Here is a 25,810-nt window from a genome sequence, read left to right on the forward strand (position 1 = left end):
GTCTCACCTATAACAACCTGTCAATGTTAAGAGGCAAGGGACAGATACCCAACACACAGCATGACTGGCACAGGCTCCAGAGAGCAAAAAACAGGCCCTATGGGCAAACTGGAAGTTCGGGAACTGACTTCCGGTTTGCTCGTAGGGTCATTTTTTTGCCCTTCGGAGGCTTTAGGGAAGCCTCCTGATGGTCCCTGAAGCCTCCGGAGGGCCTCTGGGGTGGGGTGGGGCTGTTTTCGCCCTTCCCAGACTCCTGTAAAGCCTCTGGAGCCTGGGGAGGGTGAAAAAAGCATGCATAAAATGGGGGGAGTGCTTCCCATGTGCGCATGCGCACTGGGGGGGTTGCGTGTTGCATTATGGATGCGGCACACCCGCACACGACCCACGTGCGCTCCCACCCCCTTATGGCACGCGAGCCAAAAAAGGTTTGCCATCGCTGTTGTAGGGCATTTTCACTTTGGTATGTCACAAATTTATGCCAAAAACCTCAAGTCTTGGCTTGAACTGATTGGATTAAAGCAATAAGTACAATACAATAAATAATTGTAAAAATTATTTATAATAAGAAAATAAAGAGGAAATGTCTTGTCCATCTCCTCCTCCCCTAATTGGCTCAGCTAAAGATTCCAGGAAACATGCCCAGGGTGTGCTGACTGGTAAGGATGACAGCCCCAGTCCAATCAAGATGAAGCACTGCAAAAAGGGTGTATTTAAATCCCTCCTTCTTCCCAGCCAGAGTCACAAGGAACTCACCATGTCCTTTGGTGGCACCAGAAGTTCTTCAATCATCACGCTGTCCCGGGCGTAAGAGCTTCTGTTCAAGGTGTAGGACCTATCCGAACTGAAGGAGCGGAGGCTGGTTGTATTTACAATTTATCAGAGAGTGTGATGATGAGGATGAGATGAACAAAAAAAAAATTAATTCATGCAACTTCCAGGGAGTAAGCTCAAGTCCCTAAACCACCTGTAACTGGTGTGGGAAGAGTTTAAAAATGCTACAAGTATACTTTCCATGAAGATTTTAGTGATTCCCTCCTGCCTCCATTGACAAAGTCTGAAGAGTTTCATCATTTATTCTGGCAATTTCATTTAGACAAAGGAAGCCTTCGGATGTTGTCTCTCAGCAGAAATTAGGAGCTGCCTTAACAGCTATTTTATCCATTTAAAATCAGAGGGCATCTACTTGAATGTGGCAAAAATGCACGTTGAAGTCCGATATACACTAAGTGTACAATTACCATTGTATTATTTAATTATTTAATTCAAGTAAAGTATAACCATGATTGATTTCAATGGGCAATGTAATAACTTTGAATTTATGATTTATTCCAAATTTAGTTTTATTCCAAAACTTATACAGATGCAAGCTTTAGGATAATTTTCTCAAAACTGCCATTCAATTTCTCTAGCCTAGACCTCTTCCCTTACGTACTTCTTTAGTCAATGATTTACTTTGCCTTTCCAAATGATGGCACTAAGGACTGTGGATTTATTTTATTTTGCAATACACACAAATATTATTGTGTGCATCTCATGCACAGCTAAGAGTTTGTAAAACAAGAAACGATTTAGAAATATTTTGGTTAGCATAGAAAAAAAACACCATTTCCCCATTAATTAAGATAGCTCTATTCTGAAGTTTAATTCATCCATTTATTGAGAATCTTTCCATGTTGGTTTAAAGAACTGAGTTCTCACAGAGGCTACCCTGGCCTTCTTCAAAAGGGAAGAGCCCACCTTAAGAACTGACTGCCCTAACCTTAAAGGGATCCTGCCCCCTGATGAATGGCTGTGCACGTGAAGCACACTCTGGACTTCCACTTCAGTAACAGAGTTGGAAGGGACCTTGGAGGTCATTTAGTCCAACCCCCTGCTCACGCAGGAGACCTATACTAGGATTCAAACCACCAAACTGCCGATCTTTCTGATCGACAAGCTCATCGTCTTAGCCACTGAGCTACCTAGCCAGGTGTACCACAACAAGGAAAAGCATCTTGCTCAGAGGCAGCCCATTGCAACCTCAGGCCTTTCAGATGAACTGGCTATCAGAAAGAAAGGAGAGATCACGGGCCAAGATTTCAGAGATTAACTGGTTCAAATTCCAGGGTTAAGATTAGGAGGGTGCCCTTTAGAAGCAGTGAGTCCAAGACCTTAGCCCAGTGGACAATGGCGTGAGGTAGGAGGCAGAAGGGGGACATCCGTCTCCTGATAAGATTGTCTCTTCATTGTATGCAAGGGATACAATGGGATGAATGTGCCAACCTAGCATCTTCTCCTGAAGTTTGGAGGAAAACAATCAGAATCCACCAAAACAAAGACTATGCACGTTTTAATCCTGGAAGTTACATAGAGCAAACGTTAGAAGACATGCCACATTAAAAAAAAATGCTTACTGTTGCAAGGAAGAAAAGAAAAAGGTCAAATAATATGCATTCAGCAAACAGAAGAATGTCTGGGGGCTAACTTTAAAAAAATAAGAATGCATAAGTGGCTTAACAGTGTATGACAATGACATGCACTCTGCACTTCTCAGTAAACCTTCACAAATTGGATTTTCTACAAAACCCCGTCGCTTTTAGAATTTTTATCTCACGGATTGGCCACCATCTTGAAAAAGTGGAGAATTTGGTGGATTATTAAAGCCATCCATCTTATCAAGCCATTAAGCGCTATAATAACCCCCCCCCCCCCGAGGGCATTTCACTGCAGTCATGAAAACAGCATTATTTGGGTGCAATCGAGAATCCATGATATGCTGGGGTGCTAACGCAAAGAAAACCACAAGCAAGCAGGAGAATGAGAAATGGCAAAAATCAGAGAAACGTTACCAGGCTGCGGCCATGCTTCCTTACCTGACTTTAGGACTAGGTTTAGAAATGTACAAGGGAAAAGGGAAAAGGGAAAAGAAGAAAAAGGAGGAGAAATAGAAAGCAAAGAATCAGTGGAAAATAAGCACAGTGCCAGAGCTGGATGACATAGCCACCGAATGGGAGGGAAAAGAAAAAAAAAAAAGAAAAAAAAAGCTTCTTTGGTTGATTTTCCCACTTAGTGATAGAACAAAATTCTTTGGTTTTTAATGGTTTATTTATTAAAGAAATATATGTAAATGCCCATCTACTGAAAAAAAATCCAGGTGGCTACATAAAATCTCCATCCAAGGAACTTTAGGTAGGAGAAGATGGGGAAACACTCTGCTTGTAGTCCTGGAGAACTTCCAATGGGAATCAATGTGATTTGGCTACATGGACAATTTCCGGCCTAATACAACCTCCTGTCATGTTCTCAGTTCCTGTGGGATGACACGAACAGCTCTCAGGCTGGAGAACTAGATGCTGCTCAACCGCAAATCCCCCCCTGGACTGAGCCCCCATAGCCAGTGGCATGAAGACTTCATGAGTCTATGCAAAAGTCTACTTTTGATACTGTCAAAATTGAGTGGGTGGTTAAGCCTCAGAGGAGGTTAATTGTTCGGAGATGGTTTAGTGGTAAGAATGATGTACTGATAAGGTCACCACTGAAGAACACTAGCAGAGATCTAGTTGTTTTCTGATATGATCTTATGGGCAAAACCTTTTCATTGCCAAATAACACTGACATGGCTCTTCCTAAAATACACTCCAACCTTCATTTAGTTTATTTTTATGGCGAAAGCTTTTATGAGACCCCTTACATGTAACTTACGCAAGGAAAGGGCTAAAGAGAGAATAGTGTGACCCTGTTTATCAATGAAGGATGCATTTAAGGTATGTACCACTTGCCATGAAACTGTTAGGCAATTGTTAGCACAGTATCCTTACGAGGTGCTCATAGAAGGTTGCAACAGGTTTTAGATGGGCTGAGCTCTCCTAGACAGTCCCAATACATCATATTGATGTCCTCCTGGGTCAGCTGCATCCCAAGGCCATCAGGAAAGCAATGGTCAGGGATGGTCAGCTCTCGCCTTTTCAGAAGAAACCTGACCATGGTCTTCTGAGGGCTCCAGTCAAGAGGCTGCCCCAAAATATCTGTGCAGGGTCCCAACACTTCTGCTACTGTCGCCTGACTGCTGATAGAAGAAATTAATGCAATACTTACATTCTACCAATCAGTTTCAGCCAACATAGATGTAAAGCCAATTTAAAATGCTAATTAACAAGACTTAAAAGGCTTTAGTGTAGGAGCTTTGCAACTCTGAAATGGAAGTGAAGTCCACTTCAGCAATTAGGTCCTTAACAAAACCCTCAAGATTCACCTATTTTAGGTAAACTAAGTGACATGATAGTTGCTATTGGTTTAAATGGTTCTGATCACAATTTGCATTTGTCGCTTAGTGTTTCTAAATATAAAGAATTGCTTTATTACAGTTGTGCTCATCTTAGGTGAACCAGTTAAAATTTGAGGTTCTACCAAAGAGCAATAAAGTCAGCTAAGCAGCTCTGATCCTAAGGGAGGGAGAATAGGGAAGTGACAGATTAACATTCCATAAATATCTTTGGGATGTGTGCATATGTTCATTCATTGTTCGTTCTTCCAGTAAATACTATTCCCTAGATTACTATTGAAATATTCTTTGTTAAAACAACTGAAGCCACAGTTTACATTTTGTGGAATAAGAGCCTGGATAATAACTCCACCAGTGGAATGTTACACTATTTGGATAAGAAATCCAAAAGACTTCTGTTTATCTGGCAGAGCTATGCAAGGCTGAACTCACATACGATTGAGAAAATCAGTGTTTCTCAAACTCAGCAACTTTAAAGTGTGAGTGGACTTCAAGTCCCAGAATTCCCCAGCTGGTCCACACATCTTGTAAGTTGGGAAGGTTTGAGAAATAGTGGGGTAAACAATTTCCATAAATCAGAAAGTTTCCCATGAAGGAAGAGTCTGAAGGGCTAAGTGGGGACACATGCTTCTGGACCAAGGCAGACCCAGGAACCACCCCCAAAATTCACTCCCATCCACACTGTGCCTTTGGGGGAAGATGCCACTCGCTGTCAGATAATGAAAGGACTTTCTACAAGCAATCATTAAGCTATAGGAAAATGTCCTCGGGGCAGAGCTAGGGAGGGTTTAATTATTAGCCTCACATCAATTCCACCGCCTGTAAACTGACTCCTCTTTCCGAACTGAGAAAATCATCTTCAAAATGATGGTTTCATAGGTTTCAAGCCCAGCAAATTGGAAGATTCCCTCCCTAATATGGGCTTTTTGCTCATCCCACCATGGCAAGAGGGCAGCCCATGACCCATTTCCCTCCCTTGCAAGAAAGCAGCGCATTCCTTTCGAAACAAAAGTTGGTGAAGGGCTTTGGCAGTGAGGCAGCAACTGGCAAACAAATTGAGACAGTGATCATGATCCATGGGGATGATAATGTATTCTTTGGGGGGAAAGGAAGCCATTAACTACCAAATGACCTCAGAGACATCCAACAAACCAGGGTTTTTTTGGAGGGGGGGGGGAACCTGTCGAAATGGGCCTGGGTGGCTCCACTATGGGAGTCACACACAAAGGTCTCCTCTGTTTCCAAAGGAAACTTCTAATGGCTCTGGGGTGTGAGCAGGTACCCGGGAGAAGTGGTGATTCATTCACCTGAATCAATGAATGGGCCTATTGAATGTGGTGGAACGGAAGAGGTGGGTCATAGAGGTCCTCTTTGGCCATAGCAGAACTCTGGCGAAAAGCTAGGCAGAGATGAACGGAAACAATGAAGGCATCACTGAAAGGCTGGAAGCAACCGTGACATTACGGGACTTGAATGAACTTCTGCAGAAAGCCATGTTCTCTGCAAGAAGATGCTTAAGGAGGAGAGCGTGCTCGTACCTGGCAGACCGGGCTCCCAGACTGAAGCCCACGTATCCTTCGGCAGGCAGAGAATCATCCCCCAATTCTTTGAGATCCTGCGGTCCGAGATACTTGTCCGTGTCACCCGTCATTGCATCTTCACCTGCCGGCAGAAAACAGGGAGTGGAACTCAGGAGCATATCCCAAAACATTGGGGTGTCCAGCTTTAAAACCCTTGCTAGGAAATAAAAGTCACACAACCACACACAACCACACACACACACACACAACCACACACACACAGAGTTTGGCCTGCTGAAGGGTGATAAACATCAACCATTATCTATTTCTTCCTTGTTAAAAAAAAGAGAGAGGGGGGGGGGTGGTATAACTGGCTTGAAAAGAGATGTAAAATCAATGCATAAGGGACACATAGCAAACACAATGAAAAGAGAGGGCATATATTTAGAAAGCAATAGAGATGGAAATATTGTATATAGATGTATATATTGTAAGAATGAGAAAGTGTGAAACAAAGAAGAATGTGTATAAAATAACAGAATGGAAAATGGAAAACCCGAAATCAGAAAAAAGAAATACCAATAACAGAAAGCTGTAAAAGTGTAATTGTGATTTTAATGTTTGGAAAATGTCCCCAAATTTTTTTTTAAAAAAAGAGAGGAATCTTCCTTCATAATAAAGAATAGAAAGTGCCCTTCTCTGTGTACATGCCAAAGCAGAGAGCATTATGCATCTCACGCATGAGATTGAGCCTAGTGTTTCTCATGGATTAATCATCATCGTGAACAACAGCCTTTAAAAAAAAGGAGAGACAAAGGAGGTGACATCCAGAACACCTAATAAAGGCAAAGGGGTCCCTGTATCATGTTTCACCTCAACTCACAACAGGGACACAGCTGGGCAGCTGCTTTCTGACCACCTTAGAAGGTGATCTCCTGTGGGCTTCTTGGCCTCCAGATGCTCAGCCCAAATCTAAGGAACTTTAAAACCAACTTTTTCCTTTCATTCTTCCGCTCCCTGGCTTATAATCCGTCCCCTGAAGGTTAAGTTTAGAAATATTAATTACTTCAGAATCTCCTGCTTAGGCTGGTACCTCCCCACAAGTACAATCCAGGTGGCTCCAGCTGTTAATCTGATCTTTTTCTTTCCAGTGTGATCACTTTTAAATGAAAATGAACATTCTCTTGCACAGGGGTCTCCAACCTTGGCAACTTTTAAGACTTCCGGACTTCAACTCCCAGAATTCCTCAGCCACTAATGCTTGACAAAGCTGGCTGACGAATTCTGGGAGTTGAAGTCCAGAAGTCTTAAAGTTGCCAAGCTTGGAGACCCCTGCAGTCTAGGACAGTCATAGGTCTGTTTTGCCCATACAGTAGCCCAGCGTTATGAAGGCTCAAAAACCAGCAAGCATCTCCTTCTTCAAAATTTGGCTTTTCACAGGACCTCCTTCTGCTTCCATCTCTCCTAGCCTGCTCCCTCTCTCCCTTCCCCCCCTCCCAAACCTGTCCTCACTGCTTTTAAATTACATTGGAAGTCCAGATTGGTGCCAACCAGAGAAATGCTTGGGGAGTTTCTCTTTCCAGATTCAGATTCTGGGTGTAACTTTATGTAGAGATTTGTGGTGGGCCATCCGCTTTGCTCTGTAATCTTACTTAATCACGGAATGTTTCCTTAGTCCCACCCTCTCCTCACTTTGGCGGAATCCTAACTCTCCATTTTTTCCCCAGGAGCTTCTGCTGGGGACATTTCATCGCAAGAGACAAGGGTGACCAAAAGCAGCAATCTGTAGCCTTCCAAGTGGCTTCCCATTCTCCCTCAGTCTGAACTGGGAGAGAATGGGAGATGAGGCCTCTATATTTTTATTCAGACACATAGAGTCCACAGGGAGGTAAAGACATGAAGTCCCTTCTCTTTCTGGGGAACAACGCAAAAGAAGTTCAGTGTCCGTAGGTCGGTCCCAAGGTGGGAAGGTCCAGGTTGGTCCAAGAAAGACGGGGCAGACCAAAGCTGCATTCACATTTTGAGCTAAACGGCTTTATTTGAGGTACATACAACTCAGAGTGATACAGATCAGGAAGAACCAGGCTTTAGCAAAGAACTGGGTCTCCAACCAGAGAAGAAACAGATGCAGCCAACAATGGTAGATGCAGCCAGACAACAATGTATATAGGATCCCTCAGGCTATTGACAGGCAGGGAATAAACAAGGCTTGTTATAGGGCAGGGGTGTGCAAACCTGGGAACTTTAAGACTTGTGGACTTCAACTCCCAGAATTCCCCAGCCAGCTTCCTTAATGACGGATCTTGGGATCCCGAGAGGTGGCATGCGAAGAAGAGACTTTTTAGGGGTTTCTTACAGGGGTTTTTAAATTAAATTTTAAGGGGAGGGGGGGGTTGATTCGGATGGCTCAGACAGGCTGGTGGGGGAGTCTGCCAGGGCACAGGCCAGAACTAACTAATGGGCGCGGGTTGGGGGTGCTGGGAAGGGTTGGGATTCCAGGGGAGACATTAAGCCATTCCATTGGGGGGGTTCACCATCTCTACTGTTTGTGGGAGAGGCAGATATGGTGGGGGCCAAGGGCCAAATTATGTTCGTGGGACGCGGGTTCGCTGTTTAAGAGTGATTGCGCGTTCCGACCCTCATCGCCCTTCTTGCACCGCCGGGTGCTCGGGATCACAGGACCCTGGTCCGTGGTACATAAGGCTCCCCTCATTTACGACCTCATACAACAGGGTAGAGTGGATCTGGCGTGTGTTACGGAGACCTGGTTGGGCCATGAGGGGGGTGTTCCCCTTAGTGAATTATGCTCACTAGGCTTCTGGGCATTTCACCAGCTGAGAGCCCAGGGCAGAGGTAGAGATGGTGGTGGCGGTGGTTATTAGGAAAAGTCTCAGACCTCAGAAGGTCACTGTGCCTCAGATAGGCCGGTGTGAGTCCCTTTTTGTGAAATGGGGCCTTGTAGTTCAGGTGGGCCTTTTTGTTATGTACCTGTCTTCCTGCTACGCTTCATCGGCCCTGCCGGAGCTGCTGGATGTGTTAGCTGGATTGGTGGTTGATTTCCCCAGGCTTATGATCCTGGGGGATTTCAACCTGCCTTCCATTGGGAGACATCCGAGTCAGCTCAGGAGTTCATGGCTTCCATGATGGCTATGGACCTAACTCAGTTAATTCAAGACCCCACCCATAACAGGGGACACATGCTCGACCTGATTTTTGTCTCTGGGCAGTGGATGAATGATCTAGATTTAGGGGATATTTCTATCCGACCCCTGTTATGGTCTGATCATTTCCTCATCAGGCTTGACTGCCATACTGCTACCCCTCACCGCAGGGAGGCGGAACCGACTAGATGGTTCCGCCCCAGGTGCCTGATGGACCCTGAAAGGTTCCTGATGGAGCTTGGGACTTTTCCTGAATCCCTTGCTCACAGCTCGACCGAAGCCCTAGTGGAAGCCTGGAATAGGGCAGCCACTGGGGCCTTGGATCGCGTTGTGCCTTTGAGGCTTCTGACCCGGTGTCGATCCCGGGTAGCTCTCTGGTTTACCGAGGAGCTCCAGGAAATGAAACGCCGGAAAAGACGCCTAGAGAGTGGCTGGAGGGCCAGCCGGTCCGAATCTGATCGAACACTAGTAAGAATTCATATTAAATCCTCCTTAGTGGCGATAAAAGCAGCAAAACGGCAACATTTTTCCATTCTTATCACGTCCGCAGATAACTGCCCAGCTGCCCTGTTTAGGGTGACCTGCTCCTTACTTAACCAAGGAACTGGGAAAGACCCCTTGCAAAGTAGGGCTGAAGAATTTGTTCAGTATCTGCAGGATAAAATCGCTCAGATCCCGACAGGCTTGGACTCTGACTGGGTAGATTCTGGCGAGTTGGCGGGGATGAATCTTGTGGAGACTATCTGGGATGTGTTTGACTCTGTGAACCCCGAGGGCATGGACAGGCTTATAGGGAGACTCAGTGCTGCCACTTGTGTGCTAGACCCGTGTCCCTCTTGATTAGTTTCGGCTCCCCGGGAGGTGACACGAGGCTGGCTCCAGGCGATTACCAACGCTTCATTGAGAGAGGGGTTCTTTCCCACTGCCTTGAAGGAGGCGGTGGTGAGGCCCCTCCTAAAGAAGCCTTCCCTGGACCCAGCTCCTTTAGCCAACTATCGTCCGGTCTCCAACCTTCACTTTGTAGCGAAGGTTGTCAAGAGTGTGGTAGCACGTCAGCTTCCCCAGTACCTGGATGAAGCTGCCTACCTGGATCCTTCAGTCGGGTTTCAGGCCCGGGTACAGCACGGTCGCATTGGTTGATGATCTCTGGCGTGCCCTGGATAGGGGCTGCTCCTCTGTTCTGGTCCTATTAGACCTCTCGGTGGCTTTCGATACCATCGACCGTGGTATCCTACTGCGTCGACTCGGGCGGTTGGGAGTGGGGGGCACCGTTTTACGGTGGTTCTCCTCCTAGCTGTCGGATTGGTCGCAGTTCATGTTGACTGGAGGACAGGGATCAACCCCGAGAAGCGTCACTTGTGGGGTGCCCCAGGGTTCGGTTCTCTCACCCCTCCTGTTCAACATATATATGAAATCGCTGGGCGAGATCATCCATGGTTTTGGGGTACGGTATCATCAATATGCTGATGATACCCAACTTTTCATCTCTACCCCAAACCACCCAAACAGTGCCCTCGACGTGATGTCCCGATGCCTGGAGGCTGTGCGGATCTGGATGGGGAGGAACAGGTTCAAGCTCAATCCCTCCAAGACTGAGTGGCTGTAGTTTTCGTCATCCCGATTTGTGCATCTTGTTCCATCTTTGATGATAGAGGGAGAAATTTTAGCCCCCACAGAGAGGGCCCGCAATCTGGGAGTCCTCCTGGATACGAGTTTAGAAGAACATCTGACGGCTGTGGCCAGGGGGAGCTTTTACCAGGTTTGCCTGGTACATCAGTTGCGCCCCTTCCTGGATCGGGATGCTCTGTGCACAGTCACTCAACCCTTTGTCCTTTCTCGCCTGGACTACTGCAACGCTCTCTACATGGGGCTGCTCTTGAAGAGCACCGGGAGGCTTCAGCTGGTCCAGAATGCGGCCGCACGGGTTATCATGGGGGTACCTAGGTGCTACCATGTTATACCCCTTTTAGGCGGCCTGCACTGGTTGCCGGTTGTTTTCCGGGTGTGATTCAAGGTACTAATTATGACCTTTAAAGCGCTCCATGGCTTAGGCCCAGGATACCTGCGAGACCACCTACTGCCACCAGTAGCCTCCCACCGTCCACTGCGATCCCACAGAGTTGGCCTCCTTAGGGTACTGTCGGCCAGACAGTAGCGACCCCCAGGGGGAGAGCTTTCTCTGTGGGAGCGCCTTCCCTCTAGAATGAGCTGCCCCCAAAGCTTCCCATAATCCCTGACCTCCGGTCCTTTCAACGCGCCCTAAAAAGTTGGCTTTTCCAGCAAGCCGGCATGGCCTGAACAGAATAAAATAAATAATTAATTTAATTGTTAATTTTAATCTAATTTTTAAATTTTTATTGTTAATATTAATTGGGTTTGTTTTGGGATACTTTATTTAATTTCCTTTTTAACTTTTGTAATATGTGTTTTTTTTAATGTTGTATGCCGCCCTGAGTCCTTTGGGAGAAGGGAGGCATATAAATCCAATAAACAAACAAAGTTCCCAAATTTGGACACCCCTGTTTTAGGGAGAAGAAATAAACTCTCTACTTGGTCCCCCCTTCTGTTACAACCCTCTTCCCTGCCAGAGACTCCTCAGGGAAGAGACCAGATGTTCCATCTATGGGGCAGAAGATGACATTTTTGCATCCTGGTTTGTGGAAGTGAAATTCGTAGCAACCTGGGCAGTGTATATTGAGAAAAATGAAATGAAACGCCACCTCGCTTTTCCTTGATTTCCATGTCGGGAAGTGAGAACCAAAATAAATTCTTCCTTGTAAATGTGGCTTAAATACCACACATCCTACACTCAGGGCCGGATTTAGATGAAAAGAAGCCCTAGGCCCGTGATGGCGAACCTATGGCACACGTGCCACAAGCGGCACGCGGAGCCATTTGTCAGGGCACGCGAGGCGCTGCCCTGTCAGCTGGCCAGCTGAGTTCACCTTTTTAAAAGCTATTTTTCGCCTTCCCCAGGCTCCAGAGGCTTTATAGGAGCCTGGGGAGGGCAAAAAGAGCCTCCCCCACCCCCCCGGAGGCTTCAGGGACCGTCCGGAGGCTTCCCTAAAGCCTTCGGAATGCTTAAAACGACCCTCCGAGCAACCCGGAAGTCACTTCCAGTTTGCTCGGAGGGTGGTTTTAAGCGTTCCGAAGGCTTCAGGGAAGCCTCCGGACGTTCCCTGAAGCCTCCGGAGGGCCTCCGGGGGGTCGGGGGAGGCTCTTTTCGCCCTCCCCAGGCTCCTATAAAGACTCTGGAGCCTGGGGAGGGCGAAAAAAGCATGTAAAAATGGGGGGGGCGCGTTGTGCACGCATGCGCACTGGGGGATCGCGCGTTGCATTATGGGTGCGGCACGCCCGCACACGACCCCCCCGCGCTCCCCCCACTTGTGGCACGCGAGCCAAAAAAGGTTCGCCATCGCTACCCTAGGCTATTCCACTTATGGGGCACATTCACCTCCCATTTTTAAGTTTGTAAATTACATGAGAGATAATAAAATACATCATTACTGTGATATATATCAATATATTAAATGAAACATGTTGTAATTGGTACTAACCTTTATAAAAAATGTGGCACGGATAATAAATAAAAATAAAAGGCCCCTCTTGATCTTGAGGCCCTAGGCTGAAGCCTAGTTAGCCTATAGGAAAATCCGGCTCTGCCTACACTTGTCGACTAGGTGTTTGCTTTTTGAAAACAAAATATTGAAATTACAGCACTTGAGTTTACTTTAAAGCATTTGCCTCACCTCATTATTATAATCCAGATAAAGACCAGTTTGTGAGCCGTGTTCTACAACCATGTAAGAAAAATACCCATTAAAGCAGCCACCCACGTAAAAGAGCCATGGGCTTTAATGGGGGGGGGCTGTTGGTGGTCTTAAATCCCACCAGCCATGAGACTCTGGTGAAGGTTCCTTCATCAACCTGAACCAGAAGACAACAGAGGCACCAGGGGTTAATTCCCCCCCCCCAATCTCTCCCCTCTGTGTCATCCTCAAAGCCACATTCCATCAGCTACAAAAATAGTCTGAGATACGCCCCTAATGTTCACTTAAATCAAGAGGGCCAGCTATCATTCCTCCTCCAGGTGGATGGATCTGCCTGAGTTGCCAACAGTAACCTACAAATCGGAGTTACCCCTGGAGATTTCCCAAGCTGGCTGAACGAAGCCCGCTCTGCTTTTTGTCCTCCTTCCCCTCCTCCACCACTGTGGATTTTAGGCTAAGCCCCCTTGCAAGGGAGGGGGCGGAGGGGGGTGTTGAACAACATGACCGGAGTCCCGCCAGGCTAAAAATACCCGCCCCGCCAACCACAAAGTCCGAGATCAACTTTCTCCCCCTTCTCCGCCAACTCCGCTCCGTTCAAGATCCACCTGGAGAAAGTCCACGTTTGTCCCAGTCCCTGATACCCGAAGTGGGGAAGCGGGGGGAGAACCACGGAGGGTCTTACTGCCTTGGAGAGCCATCTCCGCCGGCCTCGTCCTCAGCCTCCGGGTCTTTTCCGCCCGCGGCCGGCCCCACGAGCTCCTAGCGCTGCTGCTGCTCCTGCTGTGGTTAATCCTCAGCCGCCAAAGCAGCATCGGGTTTAGGAGGATCCTCGCTTTCCGGCCGCCCCAAAGCCGCGTCCGCACGTGCGCTGGGGAGCCGGGCGCCTTCCTCTTCCCAGTCTCCCCGGCGGGCTACCCGCAGCTCTAAACTGAGAACAGCTGCCGGAGGGAAGGGGCCACCGAACCAGCCCGCCTGCCGCCTCCTCCTCCTCCTCCTCTCGGCATTCTTCCGACGCGGCCGGCCGGCCGGGCGAAAAGCACCAGGAAGAGCAGCGGCACCCCGGAGGCGGGCGGGCAGGCGGGCGAGCCAGTGATTTGTATGGAAATGAGGGCACCGCTTGGGTGTCGGGCGGCTTCGCCTCCCCTTCGCCCTGTAACTTGAAACTCCCTTCTGGGCGAAGCCTACAGGCCTGGAACAGGCGGAAACCCAACAAAAATGTGCATCAGCCCTCAGGAGCGGGGGCGGATGCTGCTAGGGACGAACAGCTGAGAAAAGGGGGGCCTGGGGGCCTGGCTCTCCAGGATCCAGAGGATTCCCAGATCCCTTTAGGTGGGGAAGGAAAGGCTTCTGGGATCTGCTTTGTCTCCTGAACTGGCCAGGGACTCTAACTACTTTGGCTAATCATTAACCCCACTGGCGATTTCCCCCTGGCAGGCTGCAATGCAAGGGAGAGGAAGGCACCAACTGAAAACACAAGCAGTTGTCTAAAGGCCAGCAGAGGAGAAAGTGTGGAGTAGCTCAGAGTTGGCTTGTGGGCCTTTCTTTGGCTTTCAAGCCATTCCCATCATCTGTTCTGGCACTGGACCACTTGTCCAGCGCTCTCAAAAGTCCTGTTTATTTAAAAGACCTTCCTTCCTTTTCTCAATTTGTTGATTGAATAAAAAATAAAGAAGGAATGATCTCCAGGACACCCTCTTTCTGGCTTCACATTTTATCTTTCCTAAAGAATGCAGTATTTTTGGCCTCCGAAGTTTTGGGATGCAAAGGGTGTCAGAGTTTTCTTACAAAAGGATTGGGGCTTGATTTGGTTTCTGTGTCAAATGCACACAGCGGTGGATTTGGTTTTTCCAAATTATATTAAAGACCAAATTACATTTTTTCTTGCAAAAACAAAAAGCTAAAATAACAACTGCATTATAGGTTTTCAGTTTTGCAAAGTCTGTGAACATCTGCTGTCCCCATGGAGCTACTGGGGGGGGGGGGGGAACCAGAGGTTTTCCCCATAGTGTAACACTTACTTGACCTTGACAGATCTCAGATAATCCCGCCAGGTTAGAGCAGATTAGGAATTGGAGGAGGAGCTACTGGGAAGAAAACCTGTTGACTAGACTGGGAAATTCTAAGACAAGGATGATACCAAACCAATTTTCTTTGTGATTTCTCTGTCCCTAATGCAGGGGTGTCCAAACTTGGGAAGTTTAAGACTTGTGGACTTCAAGTCCACAAGTCTTAAAGTTCCCAAGTTTGAACACCCCTGCCCTAATGGATCCTTCAAGTCTTCTAATGATGCAGTCTTTGCCACTGTAACTGAGTTATTTATTGAACATTCATCAATATGAGAAAAAGTAGTGGGCGCTTAGTGAATTTAACAGAAAACTACACCCGTGATACTGTACTTCTGTACTTCTTGTAAGAACGTACATCTCTAGCCTTACTAAAAAAAAAAAAAACAACTTGCATCTGAGTGCTTTCGCTCTCACATGATGGGCCCTGTTGGACTTTATTTTGCACTAGTAACTCTTCTGTCCCCAGCATGGAGCAGCAATTCAAGGAAAAAGAAGCTATACAAGATTGGACTTGGTTCATGCTTAAATGAAAGCCAACCAGGAAATCCTATACTCTACATTGGACCACAAACCCTGAGAAATACACTAGAAGACACCCATGGCCAACCCCTTCCATTCTGTTACGAAAGCTCCCCAGATGTGTTCCCGAGGCCACCAGAAGCTGTCTTGAGTTTTATCCCCTCTTTCAGCAGGCATTGAAGATGGATACTCCAAAACAGGCTGGATTTGATTTAAATCAAGTCAATTTAAACCACGATTTAAATCACTAGTAAAAGGCTTGATTTAAATCAACTCGATTTAAATCATAATTTTTAAAGAGCAGCTGTCATCTCTATCCCACAGCGGCTCCTCCTCTGACCCACTGTTGACCAACAGTCCGATTCACTTTAATGGGACGGCTGGTGATGCGGCAGGGACACAACAAAGTGAGGGACATGGCAGGCAGCAGGTGAGTGGATACTGCCATGATGGATCTGAAATGACAGGTGCTCTTTAATATTATATTTATAAGCTGCTTAGAAGGTTTCACTTTCATTTTTACGGCTTGCCCTTCCTCCTCACACTTAAGAGCCTGGTGGTACAGATGCATTTCTCTTCAAACAATTGTACAGTTTGTAGTCTACGTAGATTTGCAAAACAAGGGGAATAAAGGAATATTCCCTGAACTTTGTTTTATGATTTATCTCATGGTTCCTCTGAAATTGTGTGAATGTATCAATACAGTGAATTTATCTCAGTTTGCAAAGCTTGGATTCATAGAATGAGTTTACCAAAATGTAAATATTGCAGAATATTCAGCCTCATGCTTACATAACTAAGCCCCATTTCATGCTGAATAAACTGAATTATTAATGTATCTTAAATAGAAAACTATTTTTAGATTTTTCCTCCAAAAGCATTTTATTAAAATAAATTTGATAGAAATAAAAAAAATGGATTTAAATTTTAAAATCCAATTTAAATTTTTTAAAAAACCATTTTTTTTCATTTTTTTTAAAAAAATTGATTTTTATCCGCCCTGCTCCAAAATAATGTAGAATGACCTGAGCAAAAATGAAAACCTCCCTGCTGTAGAAAGGACTAACAGAAGTAACTGATTCTGTTTTTCCTCATTGCCTTGTGGACTTGTTGCCCTGTAAGAGGCAGGGACCTCCCTCCCCAACCGGTCTACTTTGTCTGTGGTTCTAAGGCAAACATTTATAAAGACACAGTCAAGTATTATTATGTGTTATAGACGTGGCAGCTAGTAAGTGCTGGTTTGTTCTTCATATTCTCCAAGGATTGGGGACTCAGGGTTTTTCTTCCTGTTGTTGGGAGGCCCTTAATACGTTTGTTTGCAAATATACAGGCTGAACAGGTTTTGCACATGGCAGAAGCAAGAACCAAAGTTGGGCTGGCCTCCAAATAATATTTCCTTGTCATTCGAAAAACTCAAAATACATTTTGTTATTCATCAAAATATAAGGTTATCTCTTTAAAACTCAACTCAACTTTACAACTCAAATCTCTGTCCTATCAATCTTGGCTCTTATCATCTTACACTAATGGCAGCTCAAGATGGCTTTCAATGTGACAGTCAAAGAATCAGTTAATAAATCACCTGCAATTGACGATGGCTAGAGAGAACAAGTTTTTGTTAATGAAATTTAACCAACATCAATTTCAGACTTCAAAAATAAGAACAGCCATGTAAGTCATTTTCAGCTTTAGGTTCTGCGTCTCAACTATTTTAAACCAGTATCTCAGAATATTCAGTAAAGTCAAAAATAGGCCATATTTGTCCATCCATCCATCCATCCATCCATCCATCCATCCATCCATCCATCTCCTTTCATGAATCCTAGGATGAAAGATTTATGCTACTTTTCCTCCATAGAGATTGTCAGCTTAAAATATAGGTCCCTCATATTTATCGGTCTGATTGATACAATAATATAGGAACACTTAATTTTACAAAAGAAAGCAACAGTTGCGTAAGAGAATACCCCAAGAAGATTAATAGCAATTTGGTTAAAAGAGTAAAGAAAGAGACCTGAATGAAATCAGAAGGTTATACCGATTAACTGCAGTCATTAAGGCAAGTAAGAGGTCATGAAGGCACTCTAGTGGCCAAAGAGAATTGACAAAGGAGGTTAATGAAAAAGGAGTTTGCTGCATATACATAAGTGTGTATGACTAGTACTTTTCACCAAAGAAAACCTACAATGTCACTCCAGATGTTTCAGGGTGTTAGCTAGTAAGATAAAAATGGTCAATTGTTTGAAACAAATTGTTCCACTTCATTGGCAGAACATGCCCTTTGGGAGCAAAGTTTTAGCTGACATCTTAATAAGGAATTTTCCATAGTAAAAGATGCACGGGATTCTTGGACAATGCCAAGAGAATGTGAGAGAGTTGGACCAGGATTAAAATTCTTGCTGACCTAAGCACGTTCCATCTGTGCTAAAGAAACTGCAGGTGTTGAAAGGCGGAAAGAAGTCACCTCTACTCTTCGCTATTGACAGAATTAAGAATGTCATTGAATGGGGCTCTACTCTTCATAACTGTACACAAACGCAGCAAGTGCTATTGTTCTTTACATGCTTCTCTAAAATATAAAGTCGTTGCAAAACTGAGACCAGCCAATCTGATGCAAAACATTTCCCAAAACAGATCACTATTGTAGGACTCTTGAGATTGTAGAGAGAAGACAATTAGCACCTCTGTCTGAAGATGCATCCTCAAACACTTGGATACGCCCAAACCTCACTGTTTTCTGTTTATAAAAAGGCAAAGGTTCCCCTCGCACATATGTGCTAGTTGTTCCCAACTCTAGGGGCGGTGCTCATCTCCGTTTCTAAGCCGAAGACCCAGCGCTGTCCGAAGACGTCTTCATGGTCATGGGGCTGGCATGACTAAACGCTGAAGGCACACAGAACACTGTTACCTTCCCACCAAAGGTGGTTCCTATTTTTCTACTTGCATTTTTACATGCTTTCAAACTGCTAGATTGGCAGAAGTTGGGACAAGTAACAGGAGCTCGCTCCATTACGCAGCGCTAGAGATTCGAACCGCTGAACTGCCGACCTTCTGATCAACAAGCTCAGCATCTTAGTCACTGAGCCATCACAGGTATGTTAATGCTGGTTGGGACTCCAGCTCTGAAGTAAACCTGTGCAATGGAAGAAAAAGAACAGGTCCACTGCGGCCCCTCATCTATGGTACCCCCATTGATTGGGCCCACAAACAGAGGACAATCATACTAGATTCTTGCATGCCCAGAAGGGGATCCTTCTGGTAAAACTTTGTCCTGCAACAGGCAGAGGGAGGGGTGGGCTTAACCAATGGCAAGGCAGGTTCAGCTGCCTGGTCTAAGGGGAAAAGGCCAAGCAGCCTCCTGTTGGCGTTGCACCAGAAGTACAAACTGTAGTGTATATGCAGCTTTGATAGGCGGCTTGTTAGGAGAAAAAGTGGAAACTCTGAAGGGCAGAGCCCACTGCAACTCCGAGAGAAAAGGCGCCAGAAATACCTTCTTCAGCGTCTGAAATATATTCACCTTCACTGAGAATTTCAGGGACATTCGCTCTACATGCTGCACAATTCAAGTGAACAAAACGTTAGGCTCATTTTACAAATCCAGCGAAACAATTTACCATTGCAATTTTAATCGAAAACCCCACAGAAAGGGAGTCTTCTTAATAACAAGTTATCTTTCAGGCACAGCTAACACTGTCTTATCTTCCACATACCTTCATCATCCGACATGTCTAAAACTTCATTCATGGTCTCTGGAACATTCATTTTATGTTTCTCTGTGACGGTCTGTTAAAAAGAAAGAAGCAGCATCGGTTCAATTTAAAATTATCAGTAACGTTCTCCAGAAACCGTTGTAAAAATAATAATCTATATGAAATAGTGCCCCCCCCACAATCCCTTGCAGTATTTCATGTGCCTATTTTGTCATTACAGAAAATACTCAAAGGAATGCCCGTGTCACTGTGTAGGCCAGGTGTCTGTCAAACTCCATTTCCTTGAGGGCCGCATCAGGGCTGTGTTTGACCTCTGGGGGCCAGGGTGGGCATGGCCAGCTCAGCTTCACTCGTGTCGGGGGTGCCTGTGGTGGCCCGAGTGCTCTCCTAGTGAAAACGGGCTCCCCAGCTCCACTTTCCTGCAACCTTCTGCCAGTGAAAATGGAGCTCGGAAGGGGCGCATGTGGCCCTCGAGAGCTCCATTTTCACTGGCAGAGGCACCGCAGGCCAGGCCTTTGCTGTTTCCAGGGGGGCCCCGTGGGCCAGATCTGACCACCTCACAGGCTGGATCCGGCCCCCGGGCCTTGAATTCGACACCTCTGGTGCAGACCAATCTTCTCCAGGCGGGTGGGACTACGGCCACCATCACCCCCCGCCCACTGTCTGAATATGATGCAATCTCTACTGCTACCCATAGGGGTGTTTCTACATGGCTGCTTCCAGGCAACTCTACTATAGCTACTTTCTGTTGCTTTCCTCAGAAAGCTTTCTTCCCTCGCCCTCCATATACACACCGTCTACTCCACAGCCCTGGGATTTCCTAATAAGGGAGGTCTGGGGTGGAGTGGGAAAGACTGGGGTTCAAGGACCCCCCTCTTTTTACCCACAGAAGTACCCCAAGTACCTTAGGCCGGTCGGCACCATCTAGCCTATGCGGGTGAGGGGTGGGAAATGGGAGGATTTTTATGTACTTCATCTCGAGTTTTTCCACCCTAAATCCAATAAACAATGAACATTAAATTATTTGTTTCACGAGTGCGGAAACTAACGAGACAAAAGGAGGGTATTGGTCTGCCAATCGCTAACAAAAAAAAAAGTTTAATGGATGTCATGCAACGTTAGGAGAACACAACCTTCCCAATACAACACGGCTGGCTGCTCCTTGTTTTTGTGTTCACTGCTCCGTTTTCTCTGCTTCTCTTCGTCTTGATCCATTTTACAGGACTTGCTGCCCTGCTTTCCATTAGTTCTTTTATTTTAAACCTGCCTCTGTAGAATTATTTGCAAGCTGCTCTGTAAGGCAACTTACAAGCCTGGAATTATATTAGGAACTTCTGAAATGGGTGAAAATAAAAGAGGAGGGAGCCAAGATGGGTCTACTGTGAGCTTCCCTCAGTTGAATTTTCATCTCCCTTCAGCACTCCCTTTCCTGCTTTTAAGGCCTGAGCTCTCAGCTCAGACAGACGCTGTTCAGCGGTGGAGACAAAAGTCTCCATGGGAACTTCTGAGGCTGAAGCGCACCAGCTAACCTCTTCTTATAACTGGGAGGGGAGGTCAGTCTCTTGAGCTGGACTGCGGGAAAGGTGCCGTAGAAAATTTTCCAGATCTCCAAAACTGGCTCCTTTTGCTCTTTCCTGCTGCGTTTTAAAGAAAAACACCCACCTGGAGAGGATTCTGTAATAGAAATCGAGCTATCCTGAATCATTCTGAGGACCAGCCACCCAGCTCTGGTCTAAGGTGGACAAAATGCCTTGGCATGGAGCCAGATGCTTGTCCAATAAAGGAGAATGTTTGTAGCTCAAAGTTCAAATGAAGGTCCTTGGTGCTCTCTGAGCTTGCAGATGTTTCATTACCCAAACTAGGAAACATCATCAGGATAATGAAATGTCTGCAAGAAAGCAACCAAGCTCAGAGACCACCAAGGACCCCCCCCCCCCCCGATGCATTTCTGTTCTGTCTGTTTTTTTGGAAAGACACAGCAGCTGCCTATGGACAGGTAGCCATACTTACAATTGTCGTCATTGTCTCTTCCGTCACTATTTTCAGCGTGTCGACGACAGAAATGTAGCCCAGTCGTTTGGCAATGGCCAGGGCAGTGTTCCCATTCTAGAAGAGGAAAAGTTTTCTAAGAAGAGGGGGACTCTAGCAGCTTCTCCACTGAAGAGGCAACTAGAGGTCCAGCGTGCTTTCCCTTCAGGAACTGTTAGCTGCTATCTGCTAGGAAGGGTTAGCTTGAGGCCGTTTCCATGGGAAGCAAATGGAAAAGTAAAGTCTGGCTTGAACAACCAATTACTGAAGAGCAAACAGAGACAGTTGGGGTTATTGACACTCCATCTGTGACCAAAGTTATGAATTCCAAGAAAAGGGATACTTTAAATGCAAATTGCAGAACGGAGAGATGAGGAAAACCCCTTCAAGGTTGGCTGAAAATCCAGATAGCAAAAACATCTCAACTGTCCTGAGACAGGGATGAGCTGCTTTTGAGCTTCTCTATGAAAGCCACCTACAGGCAGGAGTGAGGGATGGTCCATGGGCAATCTGCTTCTTGAGAATGAGGAGGCCCGCCTGGTACACATCTGACATAAAGGACCCCCATGACATATATATGGAGAGTTGAACTGCATCCTTCCCTTCTGAGAACCCCAGAATTATGAACACAAGCAAAAGAGCAGCAGTTACCAGCCAAAGAAGAAGCTAAAAGTGGGACCCAAGATCTCCCCACCCACCCAATTTCTTACCATAGTGAGCTCGTTGGGGGATGCACCATTCTGCAGCAGGACGTTGATGATGTGGGTGTGTCCTTGCTGAGCAGCTTGGTGCAGGGGGGTGTAGCCGTTCTAGGGAGAAAAAAAGTGAAGGTGGACTGTTGCAGTAGACCCTCCAGGAACTCACCCACCCTCATCCACACAGAGAAAGACAGACAAGAGATGGGAATCTCACCTTGGTTTTGGCATTCACTTTTGCAAATTGCTGCAGGAGGAAGTTAACTATCTTTATGTTTCCATAGTGGCACCCAACGTGCAATGGAGTGTAGCCCATCTGAAATTAAATCCAGAGAAAGGAAAGTGCAAAAAAGAACGACAGGATGATTAATACGGCACTAAATGAAATAACGTAATGCATTTAGCCTCTACGTCTTCTCTTCAACCCCCACCAAGGTCTAAAGTAACAATAGCAATAGCACTTAGACTTATATACCACTTTACAGTGCTTTAAAGCCCTCTCTAAGTGGTTTACAGAATCAGCCTCTTGCCCCCAACAATCTAGGTCCTCATTTTACCCACTCAGAAGGATGGAAGGCTGAGTCAACCTTGAGCCTGGTGAGATTTGAACTGCCGAACTGCAGCTAGCAGTCAGCTGAAGTAGCATTCAGTTGTGTTTTTAAAAAGAGTTTCAGAAAACCCATTGGAACCAAAAGCAGATGGACTCAGTTTACGGAATCCCTATGGCCATGGGGCACCAAAGAAAAGCAGCAGCCATATTTTATCCATACCTCAATTTCGGAATTTGTGGTGCTAGCTAGGAACTTTGTAGGTTGGGAAAGCTGCCTCAATCAGACGGACTGCTGGACTTTGAGCCACAAGTTCTGGATTCAAGTCCCCTTGCAAGTAAAAAGCTGAGCTAAAAGGTTCCATCACAACTATCCTGTCTCATGGGGTCATCACAAAGACTCACAAAATGCAACGCGCCTGGCTGGCCAGAAATGTTCCCCTGAGCAACTCTGGGGAAATGCAAGATGAAAACACTGGGTGGACACATGGCAAAGTGGCTCACTTTTTTGTGTGGCTCCTGTCACAATGAACATATCCACTGTAGGATTGAGGAGGAAGCACCAAGGATTACACCACAAAAAAAGGGAGAGAACCCCCCCACCGAGAGAGAAAATTCTGCTCCATCAAAAATGCTGATGACAAGAAGGAGGCGGTGGTGTCTTCAGACCTTTAAGGATCACCACAATTACCCTTAAAAATCACAAGCAATTTAAGCCTTATCATTTGCATCAAGAGAATATTATCTCTCCCTTCAAGACAGATGCTTATTTAGCAAAAGTGAGCTGGGAATGCAGGACAGGGACAGTTCACAAAAGGGTCAAGGTAATGTGATCTTTTCTGATGCACAATTGCACCACAAATACAAGCCCTCCAGCCCCCGCTTGCACAAATTCCCACACCTCTTCCTTGAGACACAAGTACTTATTTATTAGATGCAAGTTAGTATGCAGCTATTTATTCACTTGCACACTTGATAGCAAACATATGCATTTATGTTCACATTTTTATGGTGGCATCCACTGTTTGTTTTTAAAATACAGTGACATTCCTATGACACAAACCAATAGGACCTACTGAGGAAATCTACTAGCACATTTTGCTTGATAAAGCTAAGCAAGGATGGGAAGCGGACCAACATTTTCCTTCTCACAGCCCTGCCCAGTATCTCTGGATGGAGAAGGTCAGATGGTCTACAGAGAACTCAGCAGGAGGTCAACAAGCATCCACTTTTATGTACTAAGAAGCCCTGTTGCCTTCCTTGGTATCATTGCAGTTCTTGGAAATGAACCTGGTTTGAAAATCAGCCCAAAATTTGAGGTATTGCAAGACCATTCAGAAGATTTAAGCCAGTGCTTCTCAACCTTGGCCCACCTAAAGATGCGTGGACTTCAACATCCAGAATTCTGGGAGTTGAAGTTCACGCATCTTCAGGTGACCAAGGTTGAGAAACACTGATTTAAGCAAAATGTGGCCTGCCGTCCTCTGGGAAGATAGGCTCTTGTTCTATATTTTCTATTTAACAGCAAATAGCCTTTTAGACTGCACATAAAACAGAGCCAATGCCCTTGTCCTGATATTATTTCAGATTAATTCAGTCAAAATGTGAATATTTTGGCTGTTAACAGCCTCTCCACTCTTTCCTTTATGGAACTGATTGGTGGAGCATATAAAACACAATAGAAACAACAAAATGAATTAATCGTCCATTCATTATAATTTCCTTTCTTTCATCTAAACAAGGAAGCATAATAAATGCGATTACACTTGACTTGGTTATTGAATTCACCAGTTGGTGGATTCAACAATGCATTGAATTGTAAGCTAACCAAACAGGTTGAACTTATCTCACAAGAACCTAATCAAGTGTAATGCTAAACAAACTTAACATGTCCTACAAATAAAGCCACTAGTAGATACGATGTGCAAACACAACCCTTGAGCACAGTTCTGTTTCACTGTACATCATTTTTGGCAGAGGAAATTTAATTTCTGGATTGGTTTAGGGGAGGGCAAAGTATCTGTGTTGCCATCTAGTGATACAGTCAACAACTACATGAATGGCTTCTTACAGGTGAATTCCAGGTACGGAGACCCAATTTTGATTACACCTTTTCATTCTGATCTGGCCTGAGAGCCAAGTGCTGCTCCTTGTACCGGACTATCAGGCTCCCACATTAAATCTTGATTAGTATTCTCTGTGCCAGGTAAATAATTCAAAGAATGCAATGAAAATATCCCTAAATATTGCAGCAATGTCACCATTTTTGAGACAGCATTTCAGACCCAGTTTGAGATATGCTGTCTCCTGTCCTTCCGTTAAAACTATTTTGTTTTACAGTGAGCACTAAGCAAGCTAACAGGGTCCCATCTAGGCTTCTAATTAAATTGCCAGCGCTCTTGGATGTCAGGAAATGCTTTTAAAAAATGATTTACTGGAGACACTGAATGTGCTGGAAAGACACAATAGAATAAGAAACTGAAAGTACCACCACCTGTACCTAACACCACGTAAATTAAATCAAATAGATGTTAAATGTACAAATATTTGTTGGAGGTGCGAGAAAGAGGTTGGAACATTTAACATATGTGGTATGATTGTGATAATCCACAAAAATATGGGACATTTAAAAGTGTTTAGCACTTTTAAAGATAAATTTAGATATGTCACCGAGGATTGCATTACTGTTGCTGGTGGAAAAACAGGATATAAATGAAACAAAAAAGGAATTGATTGTAAAATTGATAATGGCCACTAGATTAGTGATGGCTAAATATTGGGGATGAAATTAGGATATTCAAAGAAATGAGTGGTATAATGAAATTTGGAGTATGGCAACAAATGATAAAATGCCAACAGAAATTAAATTTTAAAAAGGGATGATTCAAGTAAACAACTATAATGAAATATGGGAGGATTTTATAAAAACAGTGCTTGTGGAAGACAAAGGGAATAAACCTACTCAAGAATATATGTTGTTTTGGGGAGGATAAGGGCACATTTGGAATATATTGTATATCTTTTACCGTGTTTCCCCTAAAATAAGATAGGGTGTTATTTTCTTTTGAAACCCCCCCCCAAAAAAAATAAGCACTTGGCTTTATTTTGGGGAGGTCTTGTTATTTTTGAGGTGCAGGGAACTTCATTTTGAGGGAAACAGGGTAGTTTTTATAGAAGAAAAATAAGGGGGGGAAGGAATGGGAGGGTTGCATTGTAATCTTTGTATTTTTTTTCTTTTGTATTTAGAGTTTTATATATATTATGTTTGCATTATATAAATGGAAGAGTGTGTGTGTGTGTGAGTGTGTGTGTGTGTGTTTCATAGATTTTCACGGGTGTAAGTATGCTGGCCTTGTTGTATTCGGGTCTTTTTCTGTGTAAGATTGAGATTGTCTTGGCAACGTTTCGGCGACGTCTCACTCACCATCTTCAGGCTGGTGTTTCTGAAACAGATCCAGTTCCCAACTGGTTTCCTAATTTATTTGGGACTTAAATGTGATGGTTTATGTCATGTGTTTATGTGCAGGATTTCC

The 25,810-nt window shown here is 45.2% G+C and overlaps 1 protein-coding gene across 1 annotated transcript in view; it reads right to left on the reverse strand.

The window, feature by feature from the left end:
* Positions 1-25,810, reverse strand: part of ANK3 (ankyrin 3) — a 197,476-nt gene that overhangs the window by 57,593 nt on the left and 114,073 nt on the right. The window contains exons 19-25 of the mRNA XM_081954513.1: positions 21,948-22,046; positions 21,746-21,844; positions 21,018-21,113; positions 19,008-19,080; positions 18,788-18,850; positions 5,800-5,923; positions 754-856 (exon numbers count right to left, since the gene is read on the reverse strand). Of these exons, the coding sequence (XP_081810639.1) occupies positions 754-856; positions 5,800-5,923; positions 18,788-18,850; positions 19,008-19,080; positions 21,018-21,113; positions 21,746-21,844; positions 21,948-22,046 (657 nt within the window). The remainder of the gene's footprint in view (positions 1-753; positions 857-5,799; positions 5,924-18,787; positions 18,851-19,007; positions 19,081-21,017; positions 21,114-21,745; positions 21,845-21,947; positions 22,047-25,810) is intronic.

The sequence above is a fragment of the Natrix helvetica genome, assembly GCF_964273705.1.
Source record: "Natrix helvetica genome assembly, chromosome: 5".
In the NCBI taxonomy this organism is placed as follows: domain Eukaryota; kingdom Metazoa; phylum Chordata; class Lepidosauria; order Squamata; family Natricidae; genus Natrix; species Natrix helvetica.